Below are 23,623 nucleotides of genomic sequence, written 5' to 3'. Positions count from 1 at the left end.
GTTTATGCTCAATCAATTACTATTAGAAACCAAATGGAGATAAGTAATTTTATCTCCTGTAAATATATTAAAGGAGAATCAAGGGATTTGGATTACAGATTAGAAGCTAGCTCAATGAGAATGTGAATGAGAACTTTGAGGAGCTGGGATACAGGCTTGAACAGATCAAGATTGATGAAGTTGATGTGCTGGAAATTTTGGCAAACATTAAAATTGATAAGTCCCCAGGATCAGACCAGATTTATCCTAGGTTGCTCCGGGAAGCGAAAAAGAAGGTTGCTGAGCTGCTGGCAAAGATCTTCGCCGCCTCACTCTCCATGGGAGTTGTACCGGAGGATTGGAAGGAAGCGAATATTATTTCTCTTTTCAAGAGGGTAATAGGGAAATCCCTGGCAATTACAGACCAGTCAGTCTTACGTCTGTGGTCAGCAAGATTTTGGAAAGAATTCTGAGGGATAGGATTTGGAAAAGCATAGCATGATTAAAGGCAGTCAGCACAGCTTTGAGAGGAGCAGGTCATGCCTCACAAATCTTATTCAGTTCTTTGAGGAGGTGACAAGACAGGTCATCGAAGGTCGAGCAGTGGATGTTGTATGGACTTCAGTTTGGCATTTGATAAGGTTCCCCATGGTAGGCTCATTCACAATGTCAGAGGTAAGGGATACAGGGAGATTTGGCTATCTGGATTCAGAATTGGTTGGCTGACAAAAGGCAGAGAGTGGTTGTAGATGAAAGTATTCTGCTGGGACGTCAGCAATGAGTGGTGTCCCGTGGGGCTTTGTTCTTGGGCTTCTGCTCTTTGTGGTTTTTATAAATGACTTGGATGAGGACGTAGAGGGGTGGATGAGTAAATTTGCAGATGACGCAAAGGTTGGAGGTGCTGTTGATAGTATCGAGGGCTATTGCAGGCTGCAGAGCTGGGTTGATAAATGGCAGATGGAATTCAACCTGGATAAATGCGAAGTGATGCATTTTGGGAGGTCGAACTCAAATGCTGAATATAGGATTAAAAACAGGATTCTTGGCAGTGTGGAGGAACAGAAGGATCTTGGTGTTCAAGTACATAGATCAATCAAGGTTGCCACCCAAGTGGATAGGGTTGTTAAGAAAGCATATGGTGTTTTGGCTTTCATTAACAGGGGGATCCAGTTTCAGAGCTGTGTGATTTTGCTACAGCTCTACAACTCCCTGGTGAGATCACACTTTGAATATTGTGTCCAGTTCTGGTCACCCTACTATAGCAAATATACAGAGGCTTTGGAGAGAGTGAAAAGAAGGTTCACCAGGATGCTGCCCTGGACTGGAGGGCTTGTCTTATGAAGAGAGGTTGACTAAGCTTGGACTTTTTTCTCTGGGGAGAAGGAGGAAGAGAGGTGACCTGTTCGAGATATACAAGGTAATGAGAAGCATGGATAGACTCAATAGCCACACACTTTTCCCCAAGGCAGGATTGACTGGCATGAGGGGTTATAGGTTTAAGATATTAGGAGTAAGCTATAGAGGGGTCTTCAGAGGTAGGTTCTTTACGCAGAGAGTTGTGAATGCATGGAACGTGTTTTTCCAGTGGTGGTGGTGGAAGCAGAGTCATTCGGGACATTTAAGCGACTGCTGGACATGCATATGGATAGCAGTGAATTGAGGGATGCGTAGGTTAGGTTATTTTATTTTACATTAGGATTAATCCTCGGCACAGCATCATGGGCCGAAGAGCCTGTTCTGTGCTGTACTTTTCTATGTTCTATCTTTTATGTTCAGTGTCAGGATACATTTGACAGGCGAAATGGTGAGTTCCTGTTCTTTGCTGGGCGGCACGGTGGCACAGTGGTTAGCACTGCTGCCTCACAGCGCCAGAGACCCGGGTTCAATTCCCGCCTCAGGCGACTGACTGTGTGGAGTTTGCACGTTCTCCCCGTGTCTGCGTGGGTTTCCTCCGGATGCTCCGGTTTCCTCCCACAGTCCAAAGATGTGCAGGGTCAGGTGAATTGGCCATGCTAAATTGCCCGTAGTGTTAGCTAAGGGGTAAATGTAGGGTTATGGGTGGGTTTCGCTTCGGCGGGTCGGTGTGGACTTGTTGGGCCGAAGGGCCTGTTTCCACACTGTAATCTAATCTAATCTAAAAAAATTGTGGTAATTGTTAAATTTATTTTTCCTGGGATGGTTGGGTATGCCTACAGATTTGCTTATCACCAACTGCCCTCAGGTAGATGGCACTAAACTGCCATCTTGAACCAGTCCATCTGGTGTCAGTAAACTCAAGGCTCTAGCAATTTTTTGATCTTACAATAGCAAAGGGATGCCAATCTTCAGCATAGTTCCAAGTCAGGACAGAGAGAGGGACAACGAGGAGAACTTGTGTGATGGTGTTTCTTTGCAGCTGCTGCCCTTGCCCTTCTAACATTGTGGGTTTGCAAGGCAGTAAATGATTCTTGGGATCCAACCACTACGGGATGAGACATCATTAGTTTGCATTCTGGGTGTGGATTTTACAGTCAGTATAGGTGTGAAGGGCATCATGGAAGATGATCCCTGGTGACAAGGAGGAGGAACAGCATCCAACTGGGAAGTTGCTGAGACATTGTGGAGGAACCTGGTGTTAAGGAACAGCTCCAACCACGACATTACTATAGTGTCTCCACTCCCCGTTCTTCCTCTAACGAAAAAAAAGGCAAGGTTCAGAGGAGAGGAGACAGATTATCATGAAAAAGCTGGCTTGCAACAAGAGTTCCAGCAGGTAAAAGAGTGCAGGCCTAAACAGCTTCTGGAAAAGACTGTTGGTGAGTAGCATGCAAGGTATGAGAAATTGTTTTTGGAGCAGAGCAGACCAGCAGTTTCAATTCAGTATTAAAAGTATTTGACGCTGTAAGAATTAGTTAAGTTAAACGGGTAAGACATGGAAGGAGAGCTCCAAATCATAGTCTGTTCCTCTTACTCAATGTGGGAAGCCGGGCACATTTTGTGTGCAAGTGTCTCCAGCTGCAAATCGCCAGTGATTGTGGTAGACATTGATACCAATGACACAGGTTAAAAAGAAAGTCCTAAAAGCAGGACATAGAGAACCAAGAACAAAGTTCAAATGTAGGATCTCAAAGGGAGTTACCTCAGGATTACTACCAGTGCCATGAGCAAGTTAAAGCAGGAACAGCAGGATACATAGGAGGAACACGTGGCTGAAAAGATGGCGAGAGGGGAAGGGTTTCAGATTCATGGGGCAATGGGACCGGTTCTGGGGGGAGGTGGACAAACTGGACAGGTTACACCTGGGCAGGACTGGGACTGATGTCTTAAAAGAGAGGGCGAGGGGGAACGGAAGCTGGCGGAAAAGCTGCTGGTGGAAAGGTTAACTCTGTGGTCTGATTTGAGTGTACAATTGCTTGTCATGGATTGAATAAACAATAGGTGCAGGAGTAGGCCATTCTGCCCTTCGAGCCTGCATCACCATTCAATATGATATTGGCTGATCATCCTTAATCAGTATCCTGTTCCTGCCTTATCTCCATAACCCTTGATTCCACTATCCTTGAGAGCTCTATCCAACTCTTTCTTAAATGAATCCAGAGACTGGGCCTCCACTGCCCTCTGGGGCAGAGCATTCCACACAGCCATCACTCTCTGGGTGAAAAAGTTTCTCCTCATCTCTGTCCTAAATGGCCTACCCCTTATTGTTAAGCTGTGTCTTCTGGTTCGGGACTCACCCATCAGCGGAAACATGTTTCCTGCCTTCAGAGTGTCCAATCCTTTAATAATCTTATATGTCTCAATCAGATCCCCTCTCAGTCTTCTAAACTCAAGGGTATACAAGCCCAGTCACTCCAGTCTTTCAGTGAAAGGTAGTCCCGCCATTCTAGGAATTGACCTCGTGAACCTACGCTGCACTCCCTCAATAGCCAGAATGTTTTTCCTCAAATTTGGAGGCCAGAACTCCTCACAATACACCAGGTGTGGTCTCACCACGCCCTGTACAGCTGCAGAAGAACCTCTTTTGCTTCTTTCCTCAATCCCTCTTGTTATGAAGGCCAGCATGCTATTAGCCTTCTTCACTACCTGCTGTATCTGCATGCTTACCTTCATTGACTGGTGTACAAGAACACCCAGATCTCTTTCTACTGCTCCTTTACCTAAATTGATTCCATTTTGGTAGTAATCTGCCTTTCTGTTCTTGCCATCAGAGTGGATAACCATACATTTCTCCACATTAAACTGCATCTGCCATGCATCTGACCACTCACCTAACCTGTCCAGGTCACCCTGTAATATCCTAACATCCTCCTCACATTTCACCCTGCCACCCAGCTTAGTATCATCAGCAAATTTGCTAATATTATTACTAATATCATCTTCTAGATCATTAATATATCTTGTAAAAAGCTGCGGTCCCAGCACTGATCCCTGTGGTACCCCACTGGTCACTGCCTGCCATTCCGAAACAAAGCCTTTTATCACTACTCTTTGTTTCCTATCAGCCAACCAACTTTCAATCCAAGTTAGTACTTTGCCCCCAATACCATGCGCCCTAATTTTGCTCACTAACCTCCTATGTGGGACTTTATCAAAAGCTTTCTGAAATTCCAGGTACACTACAGCTACTGGATCTCCCTCGCCCATCTTCACAGTTACATCCTCAAAGAATTCCAAAAGATTAGTCAAGCATGATTTCCCCTTCATAAATCCATGCTGACTCTGACCTATCATGTTACTACTATCCCCATGTGTCCTAATTTCATCCTTAATAATAGACTGCAGCATCTTTCCCACCACTGAGGTCAGACTAACTGGTCTAGAATTTCCTGCTTTCTCTCTCCCACCTTTCTTAAAAAGTGGTACAACATTAACCACCCTCCAATCCGCCGGAATTGATCCCGAATCTATCGAACTCTGGAAAATAATCACCAACGCATCCACGATTTCTCAAGCCACCTCCTTCAGTACCTGGGATGTAGACTATCAGGCCCGGGGACATATCAACCTTCAGACCTAACAGTCTCTCCAACACCAATTCCTGGCAAATATAAATTCCCTTCAGTTCGGGTCCTTCAGCCACTGTTACCTCAGGGAGATTGCTTGTGTGAACACCCAGTGAACACAGATCTGAAGTACCAATTCAATTCTTCTGCCATTTCTTTGTTCCCGTAATATATTCCCCTGTTTCTGTCTTCAAGGGCCCAATTTTAGTCTTAACCATTTTTTTCGCCTTTCACATACCTAAAAAAGCTTTTAATATCCTCCTTTATATTTTTGGCCAGTTTACCTTTGTACCTCATTTTTTCTCTGCGTATTTCCTTCTTAGTAATCCTCTGTTCTTTAAAAGCTTGCCAGTCCTCCGTTTTCCCCACTTATCTTTGCTATGTTATACTTTTTCTCTTTTAACATAATACGTTTCTTAACTTCCCTCGTCAGCCACGGCCACCCATGCCTCCTCCGAGGATCTTTCTTCCTTTTTGGAATGAACTGATCCTGCATCTGCTGCATTATACACAGAAATATCTGCCATTGTTCCTCCAGTATTCCCTGTTAAGGTAATGAACCATTGAACTTTGGCCAGCTCCTCCCTCATAGCTCCATAGTTCCCTTTATTCAACAGAAATATTGTCACTTCCGATTGTACCCTCTCCCTCTCAAATTGCAGATTGAAGCTTATTGTATTATGGTCACTACTTCCCACTTGCTCCTTCACTTCGAGGTCCTGATCAATTCTGGTTTGTTACATAATACCAGAATCACAATTGACTTCTCTCTGGTAGGCTCCAGCACCAGCTGTTATAAGAATCCATCTCGGATGCACTCCACAAAGTCTTTTTCTTGAGGTCCAATACCATCCTGATTGTCCTCGTCTACCTGCATGTTGAAATCCCCCATAACAACTGTACTAACATCTTTGTGACAAGCCAATTTCAGCTCCTGATTCAACTTGCATCCGACATCCAGACTACTGTTTGGGGGCCTGTCGGTAACTCCCAAGAGGGAGTTTTTACCCTTAGAATTTCTCAGCTCTATTCATACTGACTCTACATCCCCTGATTCTAGGTCGCCCCGCGCAAGGGACTGAATATCATCCCTTACCAACATGGCCACCCCACCCTCTCTGCCCGTCAGTCTGTCCTTAAAATAACATGTGTAACTTTGAATATTCATTTCCTAGGCCCTGTCCACTTGAAGCCACGTCTCAGTTATCCCGACAATATCGTATCTGCCAGTTTCCAAAAGAGCCTCAAGCTCATCCATCTTATTTCTGATGCTTCGCGCATTCATATATAATATTTCTAATTTGTTACTGCCCTCACCCTTCCCATCAACTCCTATTTCACTCAACCTTCCAGCATGATCCCTTTCTGAGTTTTCTGCTTCATTGATACAGTTGTGTTTTTTGACTTCCCTTGTTCTAACTTTCCTTGTTTATGGGTTGTTCCCTGAAGCTCAAGATCTGGGAATGTTATGAATTTAATTTGAATTTTGGGAACCTAATTATTAGGACATTAGGACATAATGTGATAATCATGCAAAGGGAAGGTATCTAGTCAAAGCAATCGGCCATTTGGGGCCTGGTTTGATCAGGGTTCCCAGTTCGATGTGCATGATGCTTAATTACTGAAGCGTACTCAGACCGGTCAATGAGTTTCTCTTCCTCTGCAAACTTTTGCCATTTTGTTGCTGCTTATCTGATTGAGGACATGTGGCCTTTTTGTCATTTTAATATCAAATTCTGTATAAAGACAGTTTGTTTGCAGCAAGAGAGAGAATAGACCGAGAGAGCTCCGAAGGGTAAGAGCAGGTGCCGCTACTCTGCTAATGGTTTGAATAACCTTAGCTCAAGCCTGGCTTGTAGGTATGTATGTTATAGTGTAACATTGATGCCATTTGTAAATAAAAGTAATAATTTAAACTAAACTGTCTGTAAGAGTCTTATATTCCAGACGACCACAGAGTATGATCTGGGGCCTCACAGCGCCGGAGACCCGGGTTCAATTCCCACCTCAGGTGACTGACTGTGTGGAGTTTGCACGTTCTCCCCGTGTCTGCGTGGGTTTCCTCCAGGTGGTCCGGTTTCCTCCCACAGTCCAAAGATGTGCAGGTTAGGTGAATTGGCTATGCTAAATTGCCTGTAGTGTTAGGTAAGGTGTAAACGTAGGGGTATGGGTGGGTTGCGCTTCGGCGGGTCGGTGTGGACTTGTTGGGCTGAAGGGCCTGTTTCCACACTGTAATGTAATCTGATCTCCGGGAGGGACCAAGAGAGGCTTACAGGTAGAGTTCATCAGGGATTCCCTGCGCTGTTTCAAATAAGTACTTTAACATTAGAGCATTGGTTAGTATTTAGAACTATGACATCATTGCAATTATGGAGACTTGGCTGAAAGGAGGACAAGACTGGCAGGCGAATGTCCCAGGATTTAGGTGCTTCAGGTGTGATTGAAGGGGATGTAAAGGGAAAGGAGTTGTATTACTAGTAAAGGAATATCACGCAGCTGCGCTGAGGTTGGATACATCAGAATTCTCATGCATTGAGGCAATTTGGATATAACTCAAGGATCGAAAAGATCAAAGGTTAGGTGAATTGGCCAGGCTAAATTGCCCATAGTATTAGGTGCAGGGGTAAATATAGGGGAATGGATCTGGGTGGGTGCGCTTCGGCGGGTCGGTGTGAACTTGTTGGGTCGAAGGGCCTTGTTCCACACTAAGTAATCTAGAAATCTAGAAAATCACAAGGCCGGGGGTATACTGCAATCCTCCCGACAGCGAACAGGAGATAGAGGACATGTAGACAGATTTTGGAAAGATGTAAAAACAACAAGGTTGTCGTGGTGGGTGATTTTAGCTTCCCTATATTGGCTGGGGCTCACTACGGGGTAGGGGCTTGGATGGGGAAGAATTTGTAAGGACTATTCAAGAAGATTTCTTGACACAGAATACAAAAAGTCCAACCAGGGAAAAAATTAAACTGCACTCAGTTTTGGGAAATGAGGCCAGCCAGGTGAGTGAAGTTTCAGTGGGGTGGCATTTCAGGAGTAGTGGCCATAATACTGTGGGTTTTAAGATACTCATGGATAGGGATAACAGCAGTTCTCGGGTGAAGGTGTTAAATTGGAGGAAGGCGAACTACAACAGTACAGTATTAGGCAAGAAGTTGATTGGAGGCGGCTGTTTGAGGGCAAATCCACATGGGACAATTGGGAGTATTTCAAACGGCAGTTGATAAGAGCTCAGGAGCAGCATGTTTCCGAGAGAATGAAGGATAGGTATAGCAAATTACATGAACCTCAGTTGACCAGGTATGTTACGACCTTGGTCAAAAAGAAAAAGGAAGCAAATGTAACGTCTCGGAGGAGGGGAATTGAAAGCCCTCAAAGTAGCAAAAAAAACAGAATTAGAAATACTAAAAGTGATCATGAAAAGTAGTTAGCAAACAGGATTAAGGAGAATCCAAAAGATTTTTACACACATATAAAAAGCAAGAGGGTAGCCAGGGAAAGGATTGGCCCACTCAAGGACAAAGGAAGGAATCTGTGTGTGGAGCTAGAAGAGGTAGGTGAGATCTTAAACAAATATTGTGTGTCGATATTCAAAGAGAAGGAATTGGTGAATGATGATCTCAGGTAAGCTAAGTTGGTATTAAAAAGTAAGAGGTGCTGTGCATCTTAAAGTATTAAGGTATTAAGGCCCTTCATGGAAAGGATTGACAGATTCATTGCTCTTTCTTGATTCTGTGGGTGTTGGTGCATGGCCATTAACTGGTGGAGCAATTTGTATGGTTAATTTCAATAATGAACGAGACCTCCACATGCTAAATAGTTATGCAACCCCAAATGGTCCTGATGGGATCTATCTCAGCATATGGAGGCAGGCAAAAGAACAAATTGCTGGAGCATTGACAGACATCATCGTATCCTCTATGGCCACAGGTGAGGTCCCAGAGGACTGGAGAATAATTAATGTTGTCTCATTGTTTAAGAATAATAGCAGGGACGATTCAGGAAATTATAGATCTGAGACCCTCACATCAGTGGTTGGGAAATTATTGCAAAAGATTATCAGGGACAGGATCAACATGCATTTCGAAGCAAATGGACTTATTAACAAGAGACAGCATGATTTTATGCATGGTAGGTTGCAGCTCACTAACTTGATCGAACATTGCTTTGAGAGAGTAACGAAGATGATTGAGGAAAACCAATTGATGCTGTATTCATGGACTTCAGCAACAAGATCCCTCAAGGCAGAATGGTACAACAGGTGAAGTCACATGGTATCAGGGTGAGCTGGTAAGATGAATACAGAACTGGCTAAGTCATAGGAAACAAAGGTTAGCAGTGGAAAGATACTTTTCAGAATATAGGGTTGTGATTAATGGTGCTCTACCAGGGTCAGTGCTAGGACCTCTGCTGTTCGTGGTCTACATAAAATGAATTGGAGGAAAATGTGTTTGGTCTAATTAGAAAATTTGCGTACGATACAAAGATTGCTGGAGTTGTAGATAGGGAGGATAATTGCCAAAGGATACAGCAGGATATAGATAAATTGGACTTATGGGCAGAAATGTGTCAGGTGGAGGTTAATCCGGACAAACGGTCATGCATTTTGGAAGATCAAGGACAGGTGGAAATTATACAGTGATTGGCAGAACCCTTGGGAGTACTGATATACAGAGATCGGAGTGTCCACGTCCACAGATCACCGAAGGTGGCAGCGCAGGTAGCTAAGGAAGTAAAAATGGCCTATGGCATGTTTGCCTTCATTGGAAGGTCAAATAGTCACACAAGACCAGGTTATAATCCAAACAGGTTTATTTGAAATCACAAGTTTTCGGAACACTACCCCTTCGTCACCCGAAGGTTGGTTTTCATTGGAACGCAGGAGGCTGAGGGGTGACCTGATAGAAGCTTAATGGGCTGGGGGGGGGGGGGGGGGGGGGGGGGGGGGCGAGGGTTAGAGACATGTGCGAGGCAAGTTTCTCCGCACACAAAATAAAGTGGTGAGTTCCTGGGGTGCACTGCCACAGGTGGTGGTGGAAGCAGCAGCATTCAAGGAGCACACAGACAAATAGATGAATGGGAAGGGAATAGAGGGATATGGATCCTCTTAGTGAATAGATTTTAAGTCTGGAAGGGGAAAATGTGTCAGCGCAGGTTTGGAGGGCCAAAGGGCTTGGTCCTGTGCTGTATTGTTTGAAGTTGCAGCAGAACATCAGGTACCTGATTCACCCTGCTGCCACTGTGTTGTAGATGGAGAGTGTGAATGTTTAGCCTCATGGATGGGCATCCATGAAGCATAATGCTTTGTTCTGATGGTTTCAAGCTATGAGCATTGTTGGAGCAGCAGTCAGCCAAGCTAAAACTATGTCACCACCCTTGCATGTGCCATGCAGATGCTGAACAAGCATTAGGGAATCAAGACGAAAGTTGCTTCTCTCAGAAGCCTCAGTTTCTCACCTGCTCATGCAGCAACAGCATTTGGACAGGTGATCCAGTTCAGTTTCTGGATAATGACAACCCCAACAACGTTGGCAGTGGGGGAATTCAGCAATAGAGTGAAAGTCCTGTGGAGATGGTTAGATGGTCTCTCGCTGGAGAATATAATTGCTTGGCACTTGTTACATAACATTACTTGCTACTTAGTTTCATATAGAGAGATTGATAGCACAGAAAAGGGCCCTTTGCCGAATCACACCTGCTCCAGTCAAAAACAAACAAACAAACAACTAACGATTCCAACCTCATTTTACAGTATTTGGCCCATAGCCTTGTATAGCAAGTGCACATCTAAATACTTCTGAAACGTTGAGGATTTCTCTCCCTACCATACTCTCAGGCAGTGAATGCCAGATTCCCATCTCTCTGGGTAAAAATATTTTTCTTCACATCCCCACAAAACCTTTTACCTTCAATCTATGCTTCCTGATCATTAATCACTCCTGTCTACTCTATCTCGGCCCCTCATAACTGTACATGTCTCAATCAAGCCCTCCCTCAGTCTCCTCTGCTCCAAGGTTAAAAAAAAAGTGTCTCCAATTTCTCTTCACAACTTTCTCTCTCCAGCCGCAATATCCTGGTAAATCTTTTCTGGTCTCTCTCCTCATGTGGATTCCAAAACTGCGCACACTCTCAGTGTGGCCTAACCAATATTTTACACAGTTCCAGCATAACCTCTCTGCTCTTCAGCTCTAAGCTGTTAGTTCTACTCTGAAAGATTCCTATTTTGCACATTGGTAGTGTCACATGACTGAGGGCATGGTCACTGTGAAGGCAGGATCGTGAGGCCATCTTTCCTACTTACTCAACATAGGTGCACAATCCTTTATCTGAAATGCTCAGGACTAGCTGGTTTTCGGAATTCAGAATTTTTCGAATTTCAGAACAAAAAAGTGACAGTTTGGCAGTGAAATTTTAAAAACCCTTCTCAAAGAACAGACTTACTGTGAGTAAAACGGGCCCTGAAACAGAATTAAGGCCTGCCAGTGCTGGGCCGCACCCCAACACGTTGCATCTGAGTGACACACATCGAGTGGGTGTGGTGTTGGGTTAACTGTTTGCACGCCAAACAACCTTGTTAACGTGAAAAAAACTTCACAAAAAAAAACTTTCCGACATTGAGCTTTTCGGATTTTGGATAAAGGCTTGTCTACCTATTCTTAAATTGCGCCTTGACTTAGTGAGGTCCAGTTTGAGTTCCACCACAGTCTTGGTTACAATATGGACATAAGCTAAATTCCAGATGACTGTGAGACAGTCTATTGTGAGAAAAACGCATTTAGCTCATGAATGCCCTTAAGGGAAGGAAATCTGCCATCTTCACCTGGTCTCATCTATTGTGTGACTCAAGAGCCACAGTAATTGACCCCCTATTGGGCATAGCACGCCACTCAGTTCAAGGGAAGCGAGGGATGGACAATAAATGCTGGCCAACTTGTGATGCCCATGTCCTACAACTGAATTTAAACAAAATACCAAGGGGCTCATTAATTTTGTTTCATCCGGAATTACTGATGAAGGGCACCTACTCCTCGCATGCTGCCTGACCTGCTGTGCTTTTCCAGTGCCAGAGTTTTCGACTGACTCTCCAGCATCTGCAGTCCTCACTTTCTCCAAGCAATAGAAGTGTACTGGCACTTATGCATGTACTGTTGTTATGGACCAGGCCAGGAATTAGTAAAACAAAGCTTTTGTAGACTCTAAAAACGAGGTGAATTGACAGCAAGTTACAACTGAGGAAGAGATGGGTGGCAGAGGCAGAACTTAAAGTGTCTGCATTTCAGTTTTTCCTCTCTCCTATGTACTAAGAATAATTAGTCAATGCCATGTTCATTCCAATGAAGATTACCAAGACTTACTACATTTCTGATAAAAGCTGAAAAGTCTTCTAAACCTTGGAATTCAATTTAGAAAGCGAGCTAAAAATTGTGCACAAATGGTGTCTGTTCATATACCTGTCTATGCTCTCTCCTTGACAGAGTATACCCATTCAGGATCCGCCAAAGCATTCTGCCTGCTATCTTTGTGTCAATCCATAACAACCTGAAGCCATGATAGTAGTGTTTTACTTCATCTACAATCTTCTGACTCAGGGACTTGCGGACTTCAGGTTCTATAGGACTATACACAGGACCACCTTCTTCCAGTCGCTTATTCTTATCCTTCAGAGACTTCAGAGATTTTTCAACCTTGGAGTCGTCATACATGTGATGTGTAGAATGCCACCATCTTACTGCTACACAATGGGTTCCAGTAAAACTCATCTTGGTAGAAGTGCAGGGCAGAGGAGCACCCACCAGCCCACAGTACAAACGTTTTGGTCCTTTTGTCCAACTGTTATAGCGGTCTCTTATGTGCAAAGGATTGTTGATCGAAGACACTATGCTGCAGTTTCTGAAACAAACATTTCTGGAAAAATAGATCAGAAATAAAAATTATTTCAAACAACTTAAATTTAAGAAACATAGTAAATCTCCATTTATTTCTGAAAGAATTTAGATAATTTGCTGCAAAGAAAAAAAACTTAAATTCTTACAGAAATATCCTGATTTGCACCTAGCAAAAGTAATCGAGTCTAAAATAGCTATCAATCAATTGGCATCAAGGTGGAATACATTTTATTCTGGACTTATTTAAGGTTAAGTGCTAGAACTAAGTAAGGCAACCTGTTCAACACAAATAACTAACTAACTTGACAGCTTACTCTGCAATTCACTCTATGACAAATAGCATGAGAAAAACTTGGTAGGTTGGATAGAACTCAAGCACGATATAGCAAGGTCATGGAGAAACACATCTGTGCTCTTTCCACAAATGGATGAGGATTCTTGCATTAATTTGTGTCCATCTTACAAATTGACAGGGAGGATAACATGGGAGAATACAATTAACCAAAACTGCAACTTGCTGAAGTTAAGTATATGTCAAAAAGAAAACAGTGCTGGAGAAAAAGGTAGTAAAGATGGGCAAAGCCCCACAAAGTAGGGAGGTCATTGTGGATGCAGAGAAACCAAGAAAATGTAGACCTTTTAGTCTGCTATGTGTTATGTAGATGTTACTGGAGAACAAAATGATAAACTCCTAGTAATTTGGGCTGTACACAAACAACATGGATTTGTGAAAAGCAGATCACATCTAAAACACTGACGCAAACTAGGAAATAACCCGTGGTAAACAGGAGGAAGACTATCCATGAACTTAAATGAATTTCTAGAAACTATCTGATAAGTTTCTGAAGAAGTGACTGTTACTTTAAATGTAATGTAATAGAGCTGAAATAAAAAAGCCCTACGAGAATTTGTCTTATACCTCAACTGCTCACTTGATTGATGAAAGCTGTGGAAAGCATTATGGATGAACAGGTTACAAAAAGCCATTAATAGATGAAAATGAATAATCTAAATATTGCAGGAATTCATTCATCTTGAAGCAAAAGTAAACAAAATCGGTATATTTGTTTATAGAAACAAGGTGTCGGTTTCCAATGCAAAAATAGCTGTGAGATTCATTTGTACGTGCACAGTTGCACCTCTGAAATCATATCAGAATAATATTACATTTCAAATTTATTCTAAGTCCAATAAATCACAACAATTATAAAATCAATCTGTAAAAGTCAATGATAGTATGACCAAGTACAAGAAAAACATGAAATAGGTTAATGAAGATGGGAAGAGGAAAATGATTAGAACTTTTCTTACAGACATATAAAGCTCATGGTTAGCCCAAATCTGGAGCACTATAGTTCTGGAGAACAAAACTAAGCAAAGGCTTATCATCCTTGAAAGAATCAGACAGATTAACCTGGGTCCAAGGGTTAAACAGTTAGACTATGAGAAGAGATTACATAAAGTCAGCTTTATTTCCTGGAATATTCAAGGCTCAGGTGATAAGTTTAAAGGTTTTATTATTTTGAAAGTACTTGATCAGGTGCAGAGAAACATTTTCTACTTGTACGGGAAGTCGTCTAGGTTGGGAGACATGAATGTTGAAGTTAGAAATCAAAACTATTCAGAAATTAAGCTACTTTAAGAAAGTCTTCATAACAAAGGGTGGTTGAAGGATCAAACTTGGAAAACATGGGGGTCAATTTCAGGCTAAAATCCACGATTGAGACATTATTAAAACATGAGGCTGCCTTTTGGAAGGATGTGAAGGCACAAGAGAAAGTGCAGAAAGGTTAAGAGACCACTTCTGTGGATGAGGGACTGCATTTACATGGATAGATTGGAGAAACAAACTGTTATCCTTCGAGAAACATGACAGCAGATTTTACAGTGGAGCTCAAATCACGACAGGTCTGAACGTAGTAAGTCGGGGAAAAACTGTTCCTGTCGGAAGAAGGGCCAAAGACTCTTCAAATTTAAGAAACCATTTGGAGACAGTCTAATGGTAGGCTATATTCCAACAAGTGAACAGAAGAACATGGAAACTAGAAGCAGGAGTAGGCAATTCAACCCTTCAAGCCTGCTCTGCCATTCAACATGATCACGGCTGATGATATCTTGGTCTCAACTCCAATTTTAGCCTAACCTCTTCCACAACTCTCTAACTCATTACTAATTAAAAATCCGTCCATCTCTTTCCTTAGAATTTATTCAGTGCCTGGGGCCACCATATTCTGGGGTGGTGAATTCTATAATTTACGACTCTTTGAGAGAAGTAATTTCTCATCTATTTCAAATCTGCAAATCTGGTACCACTACAAATGCCGGAGGAAAGATCACAGAAGGGCTTTTCAGGAGGCTCCCAAGCACTGAGGATGTCACCGAGACAGGGAACGAAACGTCTGCAACACAAATTCCCAGCTCGGCGAACAGAACCACAACAACGAGCACCCAGGCTACAAATCTTCTCACAAACTTTGAAGTTGTAGGATTTACATATCAAAGAACAGAAATCAGCATATGTCATAATAAAAAGATGAAAAAGTCAATCTAAGATTGCTTACTGTATCACATATACATGACACTGGACTCCTTTGGCTATGAATTCTGAGAGCATGATCTTAAGCTCCACAACCACCTTATGAAAAAACGGTGCTTCGAAACCTAGTGCTTCCAAATAAACCTGTTGGACTATAAGCTGGTTTGTGATTTTTAATCTCTCTTCATAAGAGACACGTATCTCTAGAATCAATCTAGTGAACTCCCTCTGAATTGCAACATTCTGCCTCAGGGGGATCAAAACTGTACGTAACACCAGCTGCAGCCGCACTAATGCCTTGGACAATTGCAGCAAGAATTGCTTACTTTATTTACTGTTTCTTTAGCAATAAATGCCAGAACTCCATTTGCTTTCCTTATTACCTGTTGTACCTGCATACTCATTTTCTATGATTCATGCACAAGAACACCAGATCCTGCTGCACTAAAACACTCCGATTTCTCTCCATTTAGACCATAAGTTACTTTTCTGTTTTTCTCTCAAGATAAATAACCTCTCTTATCCATGTTAAACTCTACATGCCACTTAACCTGTCCATATCCATTTGTAAAATTTCTTCATTGCAATTTAGCTTCCCACTGTTTTGGTGGGTGATGTTTTCATATGTAAATTTTGTTCGTACCTTCTATCCCTGCAACCAAGTTGTTAATCTAGATTCTAAATAGCTGGGGCCCCAAGAACTAAACCCTGTGATATTGTACTATTTATATCTGGTCAACCAATCTTGCCCAACTGCTGAGCTTAATGTCAATACTCACTAATTCTCCTTGCTGCTGTGCATGCAGAGGCATCTGGAAACAGGGGTCAATGTGCCCACACACAATTAGCATGCATGGAGCCTGAAGTTGAAGGGTGATGGAAGAAGTTAGGTGAAAGGTAGAATTGAGACCAAGATATGATTAACCATGATCATTTTGAATGACTGCACTGCCTACAGTGACTTCACTGCCGTTTTGGTCTTTTGTATGATACGGCAAATAATTGCTGCTCAGACCATCTCAGAGTGCATCAGTATACTGCAAAAGGGAAAACAGCAAAGATGACAGGAGGAAAGCCTACCTTATGTATTGTCATAGAATCATACAGCACAGTCCAAACCACCAAAAATACCCGACCACTTACATTAATCCATAGCATATGATTGGGATTTGGAATGCACTGAAATTGTCTCCAAGGTCGCAAGGAATCATGGCTTTCCAAAGAAATTGGGGAAAATACCTGATGAGGAAATATTTGCACAGCTGTGGGGAAATGAGTGGGAGAACCTGAACTACTCTTGCAGGCGACAAGTCAGAAAGATATTCTTTTGTGATTTTCTAATTCTAACTACATAACGCTCTTCCACAACAAACTGCAGCCATAAACTTACTTAATTCTCATCAGCAAAATGAAATATGCCAGTATCCCTGGAGTGACATTCATCTGATAGCAAGATATCCTCAAACAGGTGTGCACTTTATTATTACGCTCTCTGTTGAACTTTCTAATTGTCCTCGTATGTCATCCTTATCTGTTTCCACTAATGCCAAATTCAGAGAGATGTGCAAAATAGATTTTTCTGCAGGCTTTTATTCCAAGACAGACAGAACTTCAATCATTCTAAGAATGTTGGTGCATCATTAGATTCCTTTAAGAAATTTAGTTTTGTAACAAATTATCTTCAGTGCAGTCCAAGTCTTGGAAATAAATCCAGACATTAATAAAAAATACATGGGGGAAATATGCCAAAAGAGTGGAGACTTGATAAAAATTACATATATGCTAAAAACAGCATCAATCTGATCCCATAAACTGCTTAAGATGCATTGCTAATAAATCAATGGCATACAATGCACAAAATTAGCAAGTAGCTATGAAATTTAGTAACATTTACTTAATCAATATCACACAAATGAAAACACTGAAGATCAATATCAACTGGATACTGTGATCTAAATTCTTCTAAAGTAGTTAGATATGGGAGATAAATATAGCCATGCACGTAATGTTTTATTGAATTGCTCATCATAAGGCAGAAATGACAGTTTCAGAAGACCACATACTGAAGAATTGCTTCAAGTTAGAAGAAGCTGCATATTCTAAAAGGTAATAAAGTGTTTCTGCTCTGAACACTGATTACAAACTTGGTTTTCTTCAAGTTACAAAAGGCACTTTAAGTTGTTGGCAGACTTGACTTCTAATTTTTGTTGCATTAGAAATTTTTCTCTGATACTTTTATATGGAGTCAAAAGCTGAACTTTGGAACTGGGAGATTTTAATGTGGAAACAGCCATGTGTTATCACTCTGATTTTCAGAGAGAATAGACAGACACGAACCGTAAAACAGGATCTTTCAAACTGATTAAGGAATTCAGATATATTTTTGACATTGAAGTGGCATGATACAGTAAAAAGATGTTTCAACACTCCATCACTCAAGTACTCTCAGGGACAAGGAGCACATGAAAGATCAGGAACATGGCAGGTGAACTAACATCAATGTGCATTGAGCTCTGCCAGGGAGCTAAAAGGAGAGAACGAATATTTGGAAAATTGCTCAGATCTCAACCCGACCATTTATCCAGTGAAAATGTTGGAAAATGTGCATGCCAAGACAGAGCATGGTCCCTCTGGGTCTTAGCAGTAAGGCTTCCCATTAACATACACAACATCAAGTCACCAATAAGGTCACTGCAAGCCCAGTAGTTGTGACAGTGCTGTCCAACAATGACATGCACCTTGAAAAGCAGGAATCGTTTTCTCATGCATGCTACTATAGATTTAAAGCATCAGATAACAGAGCAACCTGTTATTTCACCCCAGATAAATTCAAATTGTTTTCATTCATCAATGAAGCATAGTTTAAAAAATCCAAATGAACAAAGCAATTTAGTAGTAAATGTAAATTCGCCACCGTCTTAGCAGACCATAGGGCTGCTCTCTCATTCAAGAAAGGTGGTTATTTAACTGAGAATAACCATGTGTCAGGCAAGTGGAGAGGTTGAGAAGCAGTCCTCAGCCAATGAAGAAATTGAACCCCCTCACTCTGCATTGCAAATCAGCCATTCAGGCAACTCGACTGATCGACCCCCAGTAGTACTGTATTCAAAATAACTATTTATTATTCAGAAAACTATCAGTAACCAGTGAAAAAAATTACAAGAGCCATTTGTAGTTGTATTGGCCAGGGATCTCTTTAAGGCCAACTAATTTGGGTTTCAGTCGTGAAACTAGGAACTTTCGCATCCTGCTACAAATCCAGAGTGTACTTTCTCAGTGCCTGATTGACAGTTTATCATTTCTCATGTAATAATGACCAATAACGATACCAAAATAAATTCTTTCGTCCTTTAAAAGGATGAAAGTGAACCTCATGCTATTTTGAATAGCTGGAAGGACTTTATATATTAAAAAAAAAACATGGTATGGAAAGGTGAAGGAAAAACTGGACCAATATTTGAAATGGGAGACTGAGGGTAATTAATTTTCAGTACCAGTTAAACTGATTTGAATAATTTAGAATAATGAATAATTCAGTCCAAGACACTATGGAACACTGAGGATTATAGAGAATTGGTCTATACCCAACTAATATTTCTGTTTAAAGAACATCCCCATGAGCAGCTGTGGTAAGAGAAAAAAGGGAAATGAACAAAGTTAACTTGAAATACATACACTCAACATGAAACAATTTTGCTGGTTTCTATTCTTGTAGAAATCCACAACTGTCTGACAATAAATAGTTAGCTTACCTGTGATTTGTCAACCTTAGTGCAGTACACTTGAGACAGGCAATTTCACCAAGACAACCTAGGAGAAATAGCAAGTAAAGGATAAACATGGCATAAATATGTTCCCTGAACTAAGATAGGGAATTGGCAAAAGGCTACAAGAATTTATTTTTCCAAACAAATCAAATTCATTAATCACATATTACAACAATAGGAAGAAGTTTGCTATGAAGTAAAAGGACAGCAGAAATTTTAAGTTACGGATTAAGTAAGGTATCAATACATTTAGACACCTGCGTTTCATAATACCAGAAGAGACTCTGTTCTATTCATTTTCCCCATTTGTCAAATAACTGTGCCATAAACGTGCATGAAATAGATGCTGGACTATGTTAAAGTCTAGCCTAGATATGACGTCCATTTAAAGGTGAATATAAAGCCTATGTTAGTGTTTCAATGGAGGTGGAATTCATACTAGACAGACACCTACATTCAAACATTCCCTCTAATTTATTCAAAATAGATCCGTGACAAAATATTTTGTGACAATATCCATGACAAAAATCGGTGAGGTAAACTTCTAGAAACTACCAATGCAAAACCCCATTTTTCATCTTCATTTCTTCAACTGCCTTAGTGATGACAGAACAGCTATCAAATTAAATGTAGACCTTGGTTATCAGTAGCATGGTGCCATATCAGTGGCCAGTGGCCAAAAAATATATGCTAAGAGAAGCTCCATTTGTTTTGAAGGAATACATTTTTTAAAATTTCAAACATGAACAGGTACATATTGCAAGAGGGAAACTTAAATTCTCAATAAAACAATAACATTTTGTCACACAAGTTTCTTTTCTCGTTGACTACACTCTTCAAATACATAATTTTGTTGAAAAATTCATCCCACTTCCAATTGTGAAATGTGAAATAATATTGTAACTTCAAATAGTGGCATGGGCAAAACATAGGCTGAAATGATAGTCACAAGCATCATGAAAAGAAATATATTCACTCGAGCTTGCTTATTTATTCATTATACCAGAGCTGAGGGTGGACAGTTGCACACAGACACCAAAATCTGTTTAAGTCACTTGCTTGACGTACAGTACTAGAGCTATTAGTCCACTGCCCTGTTTGAAGTGACCATTTTAAAAGTTGTGGATCACACCACATACATTGCTCATTTCTAGTAACCCAGCGCACAGAATGACAGGCAAACCAGATAATCTATTGGTAGAAGTGAGGACTGCAGATGCTGGAGATCAGAGCTGAAAACTGTGTTGCTGGAAAAGCGCAGCAGGTCAGGCAGCAGCCAAGGAGCAGGAGAATCGACGTTTCGGGCATAAGTCCTCCTGAAGAAGGGCTTATGCCCGAAACGTCGATTCTCCTGCTCCTTGGATGCTGCCTGACTTGCTGCGCTTTTCCAGCAACACATTTTTCAACCTACTGGTAGGCTTGATCCTAGACTTGGTGAGAACTACTATTTATAAGTCCAGGTATGTATGTTTGCCAGCAATGATTCCTTTTCTTCATCTTGGCACAATTCCAAGGCCCAATAGATATCCAGGTGAATAAGAACTGAAAAAACTGTGGATGTTGGGAATCAGAAACCAAAACAGAATTTACTGGAAAGCTCAGCAGGTCCGGTAGCATCTGTGGAGAGAAATCAAAGTTAGCGTTTTGGGTCCAGTGACCCTTCCTCAGAACCTGCGTTCTAAGAGAGGGCCAGTGAATCAGAAACGTAACTCTACTTTCTCTTCACAGATGCTGCTAAAATTGCTGAGATATCCAGCTGGCCTAGGAGGATGAACCATGGTCCATTAAGGATCACACAAGAATAGATTAATAGATAAACACAGCCACCTTGGTCTCTGCCAGAGATCCCCAGCTTTATAGATGCAAATCAGAAGGAAATCAAAGGTTATGGGGAAAAAGCAGGACAGCGGAGTTCAGAATTATCTGATCAACCACGATCTCATTTAATGGCAGAGAAACAGCAGCAGGCACTGAGTACAGTACAGACTATCAGCTAATATGCCAGCTACAGTGTGCTCCAGTACTTTACAGCTATGGCACCTATCTGAAAAATCAATGTTCCCTCTAAACTGCTTGACCATGCAACCGTTTAGAGGTCACACGCTAGTAATTATGCACGCAGACATGACTGCTAAACATACCCTTGAAAGTCCACAGAGCCGAAAATCAAAATTCAAGGAAATCAAAAATGTGCAAATATTCAGGACACAAGAAGCAACATAAACCAAATCTGGATAATTACCATCCTGTCAGTCTACTCTCCATCATCTGTAAAGTGATAAAAGAGGTTATCAATAGTGCTATCAAGTAGCACTTTTGCAACAATAACCTGCTCAATCAGTTTGAGTTCCGCTGAGGACATGCAAGTCCAAACCTCGTTACAACCTTGGTTCAAACAAGGAAAAAAGAGATGAGTTCCGAAGGTGAGTCGAGAGTGATGACCTTGCTATCAAATACCATTGTATTTGAGCCAGTGGGATCTCGAGGCACCGTAGAAAAACTAGAAGCAGGGAAAATAAGATCTCCCTTGGAGTCATATAATCGCTCAAAGGAGGATGGTCACAGTTGTTGGTGGTTAGACATCGCAGCTCCAGAATATATCAGCACTTGTTCTTTAAGGTAGGTGTTTCAGGCACAATCCAGCTTCAACTTCCTCAAAAGGACTTATTCTAAGATTGCAAGTTACTGATGGTTGAACAATGTTCAGCATCTTACACAACTCTGCAAATACTGAAACAGACATTGTCCAAGTGCAGCAAAATATGGAGAACATCCACTTTTGGGCTGACAACTGGGATGTTCATGCCAGCTAACTGCCAAGCAAGGACAAGAGAAACAGGGGAGAAATGAACCATTATCTTTGATCTTCAGCAGCAATGGCATTATTGAACACCCCACTATCAAAATCCTGGAGGATACCACTGACCAGAACTTGAACTCAGCCTTAAATGCTGTGCTTACAAGAGGTCAGAGACTTGGAATCCTTCAGAGATTAACTAACTTTCTGACTCCTCAAAGCCAGCCCATCATCTGTAAAAGCTCAAGTCAGCAATGCAATTAATTATTTCCCACTGGCTGAAAGTGTGCTATACCAATAACACAAAAGGAAGCTTGACACCATCCAGAACATAGCAAATTGCTTGACACCATCCAGAACATAAGCATATCCACAAACACTCACTCCAATAACATTTAACAGTAATTAACAGAAATTCAGTAAGGCTCCTGAGACAGCACCACAAACCTGCAACTAAACTAGAAACACAAAGACAGCAGATACATGAGGTCTATTGTCCATCACTTGCAAGCTCCCTTCCAAATCACACACCATTCTGACTATAAAACATATTGCCATTCCTGTTGCTGAGTCAAAATCCTGAATTCCCTTACTAAGGGAAGGGCTGGTCTACTGCAAAAAGACAGCAACGTTTCAAAAATGCCAGCAAGAATCAGGGACCATATCCCATTAAAAGATGATTTTTTTAAAAAAAACCTCAATCTTGTAGGCCCTCAGTTTGAAATTCAACTACTGTATAATAGTTGATGCTTCTATGTTGTAAAATTGTGGTGGAGGGAAATTGTAGAAAAACTTGCCTGGAGGCTTGGCACTCATGCAATGTCTTTCTATTGGCCCAAAAATGAATTAAGAAAAACAAACCATTTACCCACACCCTACAATGGGTTAATTACAAATGTAGCAAGAATTCTTACGAAAGCATTAACAACAGTGACTTGTGTTATATCATATCATGCGCTCTGGAGCATTCCTAGTCCTTTTCTTCTATTCTGTAATTAAAAATTATTGTTCTCTCATAGCTTTTCAGAGATTATTTTTCCTTGCAGCCAGAATACTCAAATCGGTCCAGCAAATATATTCAAAGAACAACCAAGTAGATATTATTGTAAGTAGTAATATTAGAGATATGTCATATACACTGTTAAACTTAGCAATCTTACATAATGTTGATTGATCAAATCCTGATCAAGTTAAGTTTAAACTAAAAGTAAGATTTAATCTGTTGCTTCATTATGCAGTGGAAATACCACTGTGATCTCACAAAAGCTTCCTTACGATACATGACATCATAAACATCAGACTTGTTGTTTTTGAAAATAAAACCTTAGTCGATTTGAAAAATACTAATTACTTTTAAAATATTATTCCGTATGGATATTTAAGCTATCAGAGAAAATGCCCTTAAGCAAGTATGGAATCTAATTACTGATGGTACTGGGTGCACAGCTTTGACATTTAATGTTTAAAATCCATACCTGGTGATGAAAATGAATTCAGCAAACCTTTTGTAATGCTAGGCCTGGCATCAGGAAAACTAATCATGGAAACTACAGAACTAATGGTCATAAAATCCATTCAACTCATTAAATTTACTTCAGGTAAAGTAACCAATCGCTTTGAAAGTAACCAGTCTCATATCGTGGCTTAACTCAACACCAAGGTTAACTGAGGAAGCT

The 23,623-nt window shown here is 41.2% G+C and overlaps 1 protein-coding gene across 2 annotated transcripts in view; it reads right to left on the bottom strand.

Annotated features, from left to right (window-relative positions):
• letm1 (leucine zipper-EF-hand containing transmembrane protein 1) overlaps nucleotides 1-23,623 on the bottom strand; it is a 90,042-nt gene that overhangs the window by 51,500 nt on the left and 14,919 nt on the right. For both annotated transcript variants that reach the window (XM_043711899.2, XM_043711983.2), the window contains exons 2-3: nucleotides 19,136-19,193; nucleotides 12,413-12,866 (exon numbers count right to left, since the gene is read on the bottom strand). In XM_043711899.2, the coding sequence (XP_043567834.2) occupies nucleotides 12,413-12,866; nucleotides 19,136-19,193 (512 nt within the window). The remainder of the gene's footprint in view (nucleotides 1-12,412; nucleotides 12,867-19,135; nucleotides 19,194-23,623) is intronic.

The sequence above is a fragment of the Chiloscyllium plagiosum genome, unplaced genomic scaffold (genome assembly GCF_037043375.1).
Source record: "Chiloscyllium plagiosum isolate Xiang-an unplaced genomic scaffold, Cpla_swu_hap1 HiC_scaffold_1, whole genome shotgun sequence".
In the NCBI taxonomy this organism is placed as follows: Eukaryota; Metazoa; Chordata; class Chondrichthyes; order Orectolobiformes; family Hemiscylliidae; genus Chiloscyllium; species Chiloscyllium plagiosum.
Note: the sequence above shows the minus strand (reverse complement) of the source record. Positions and strands in the feature narration are given on the sequence as shown.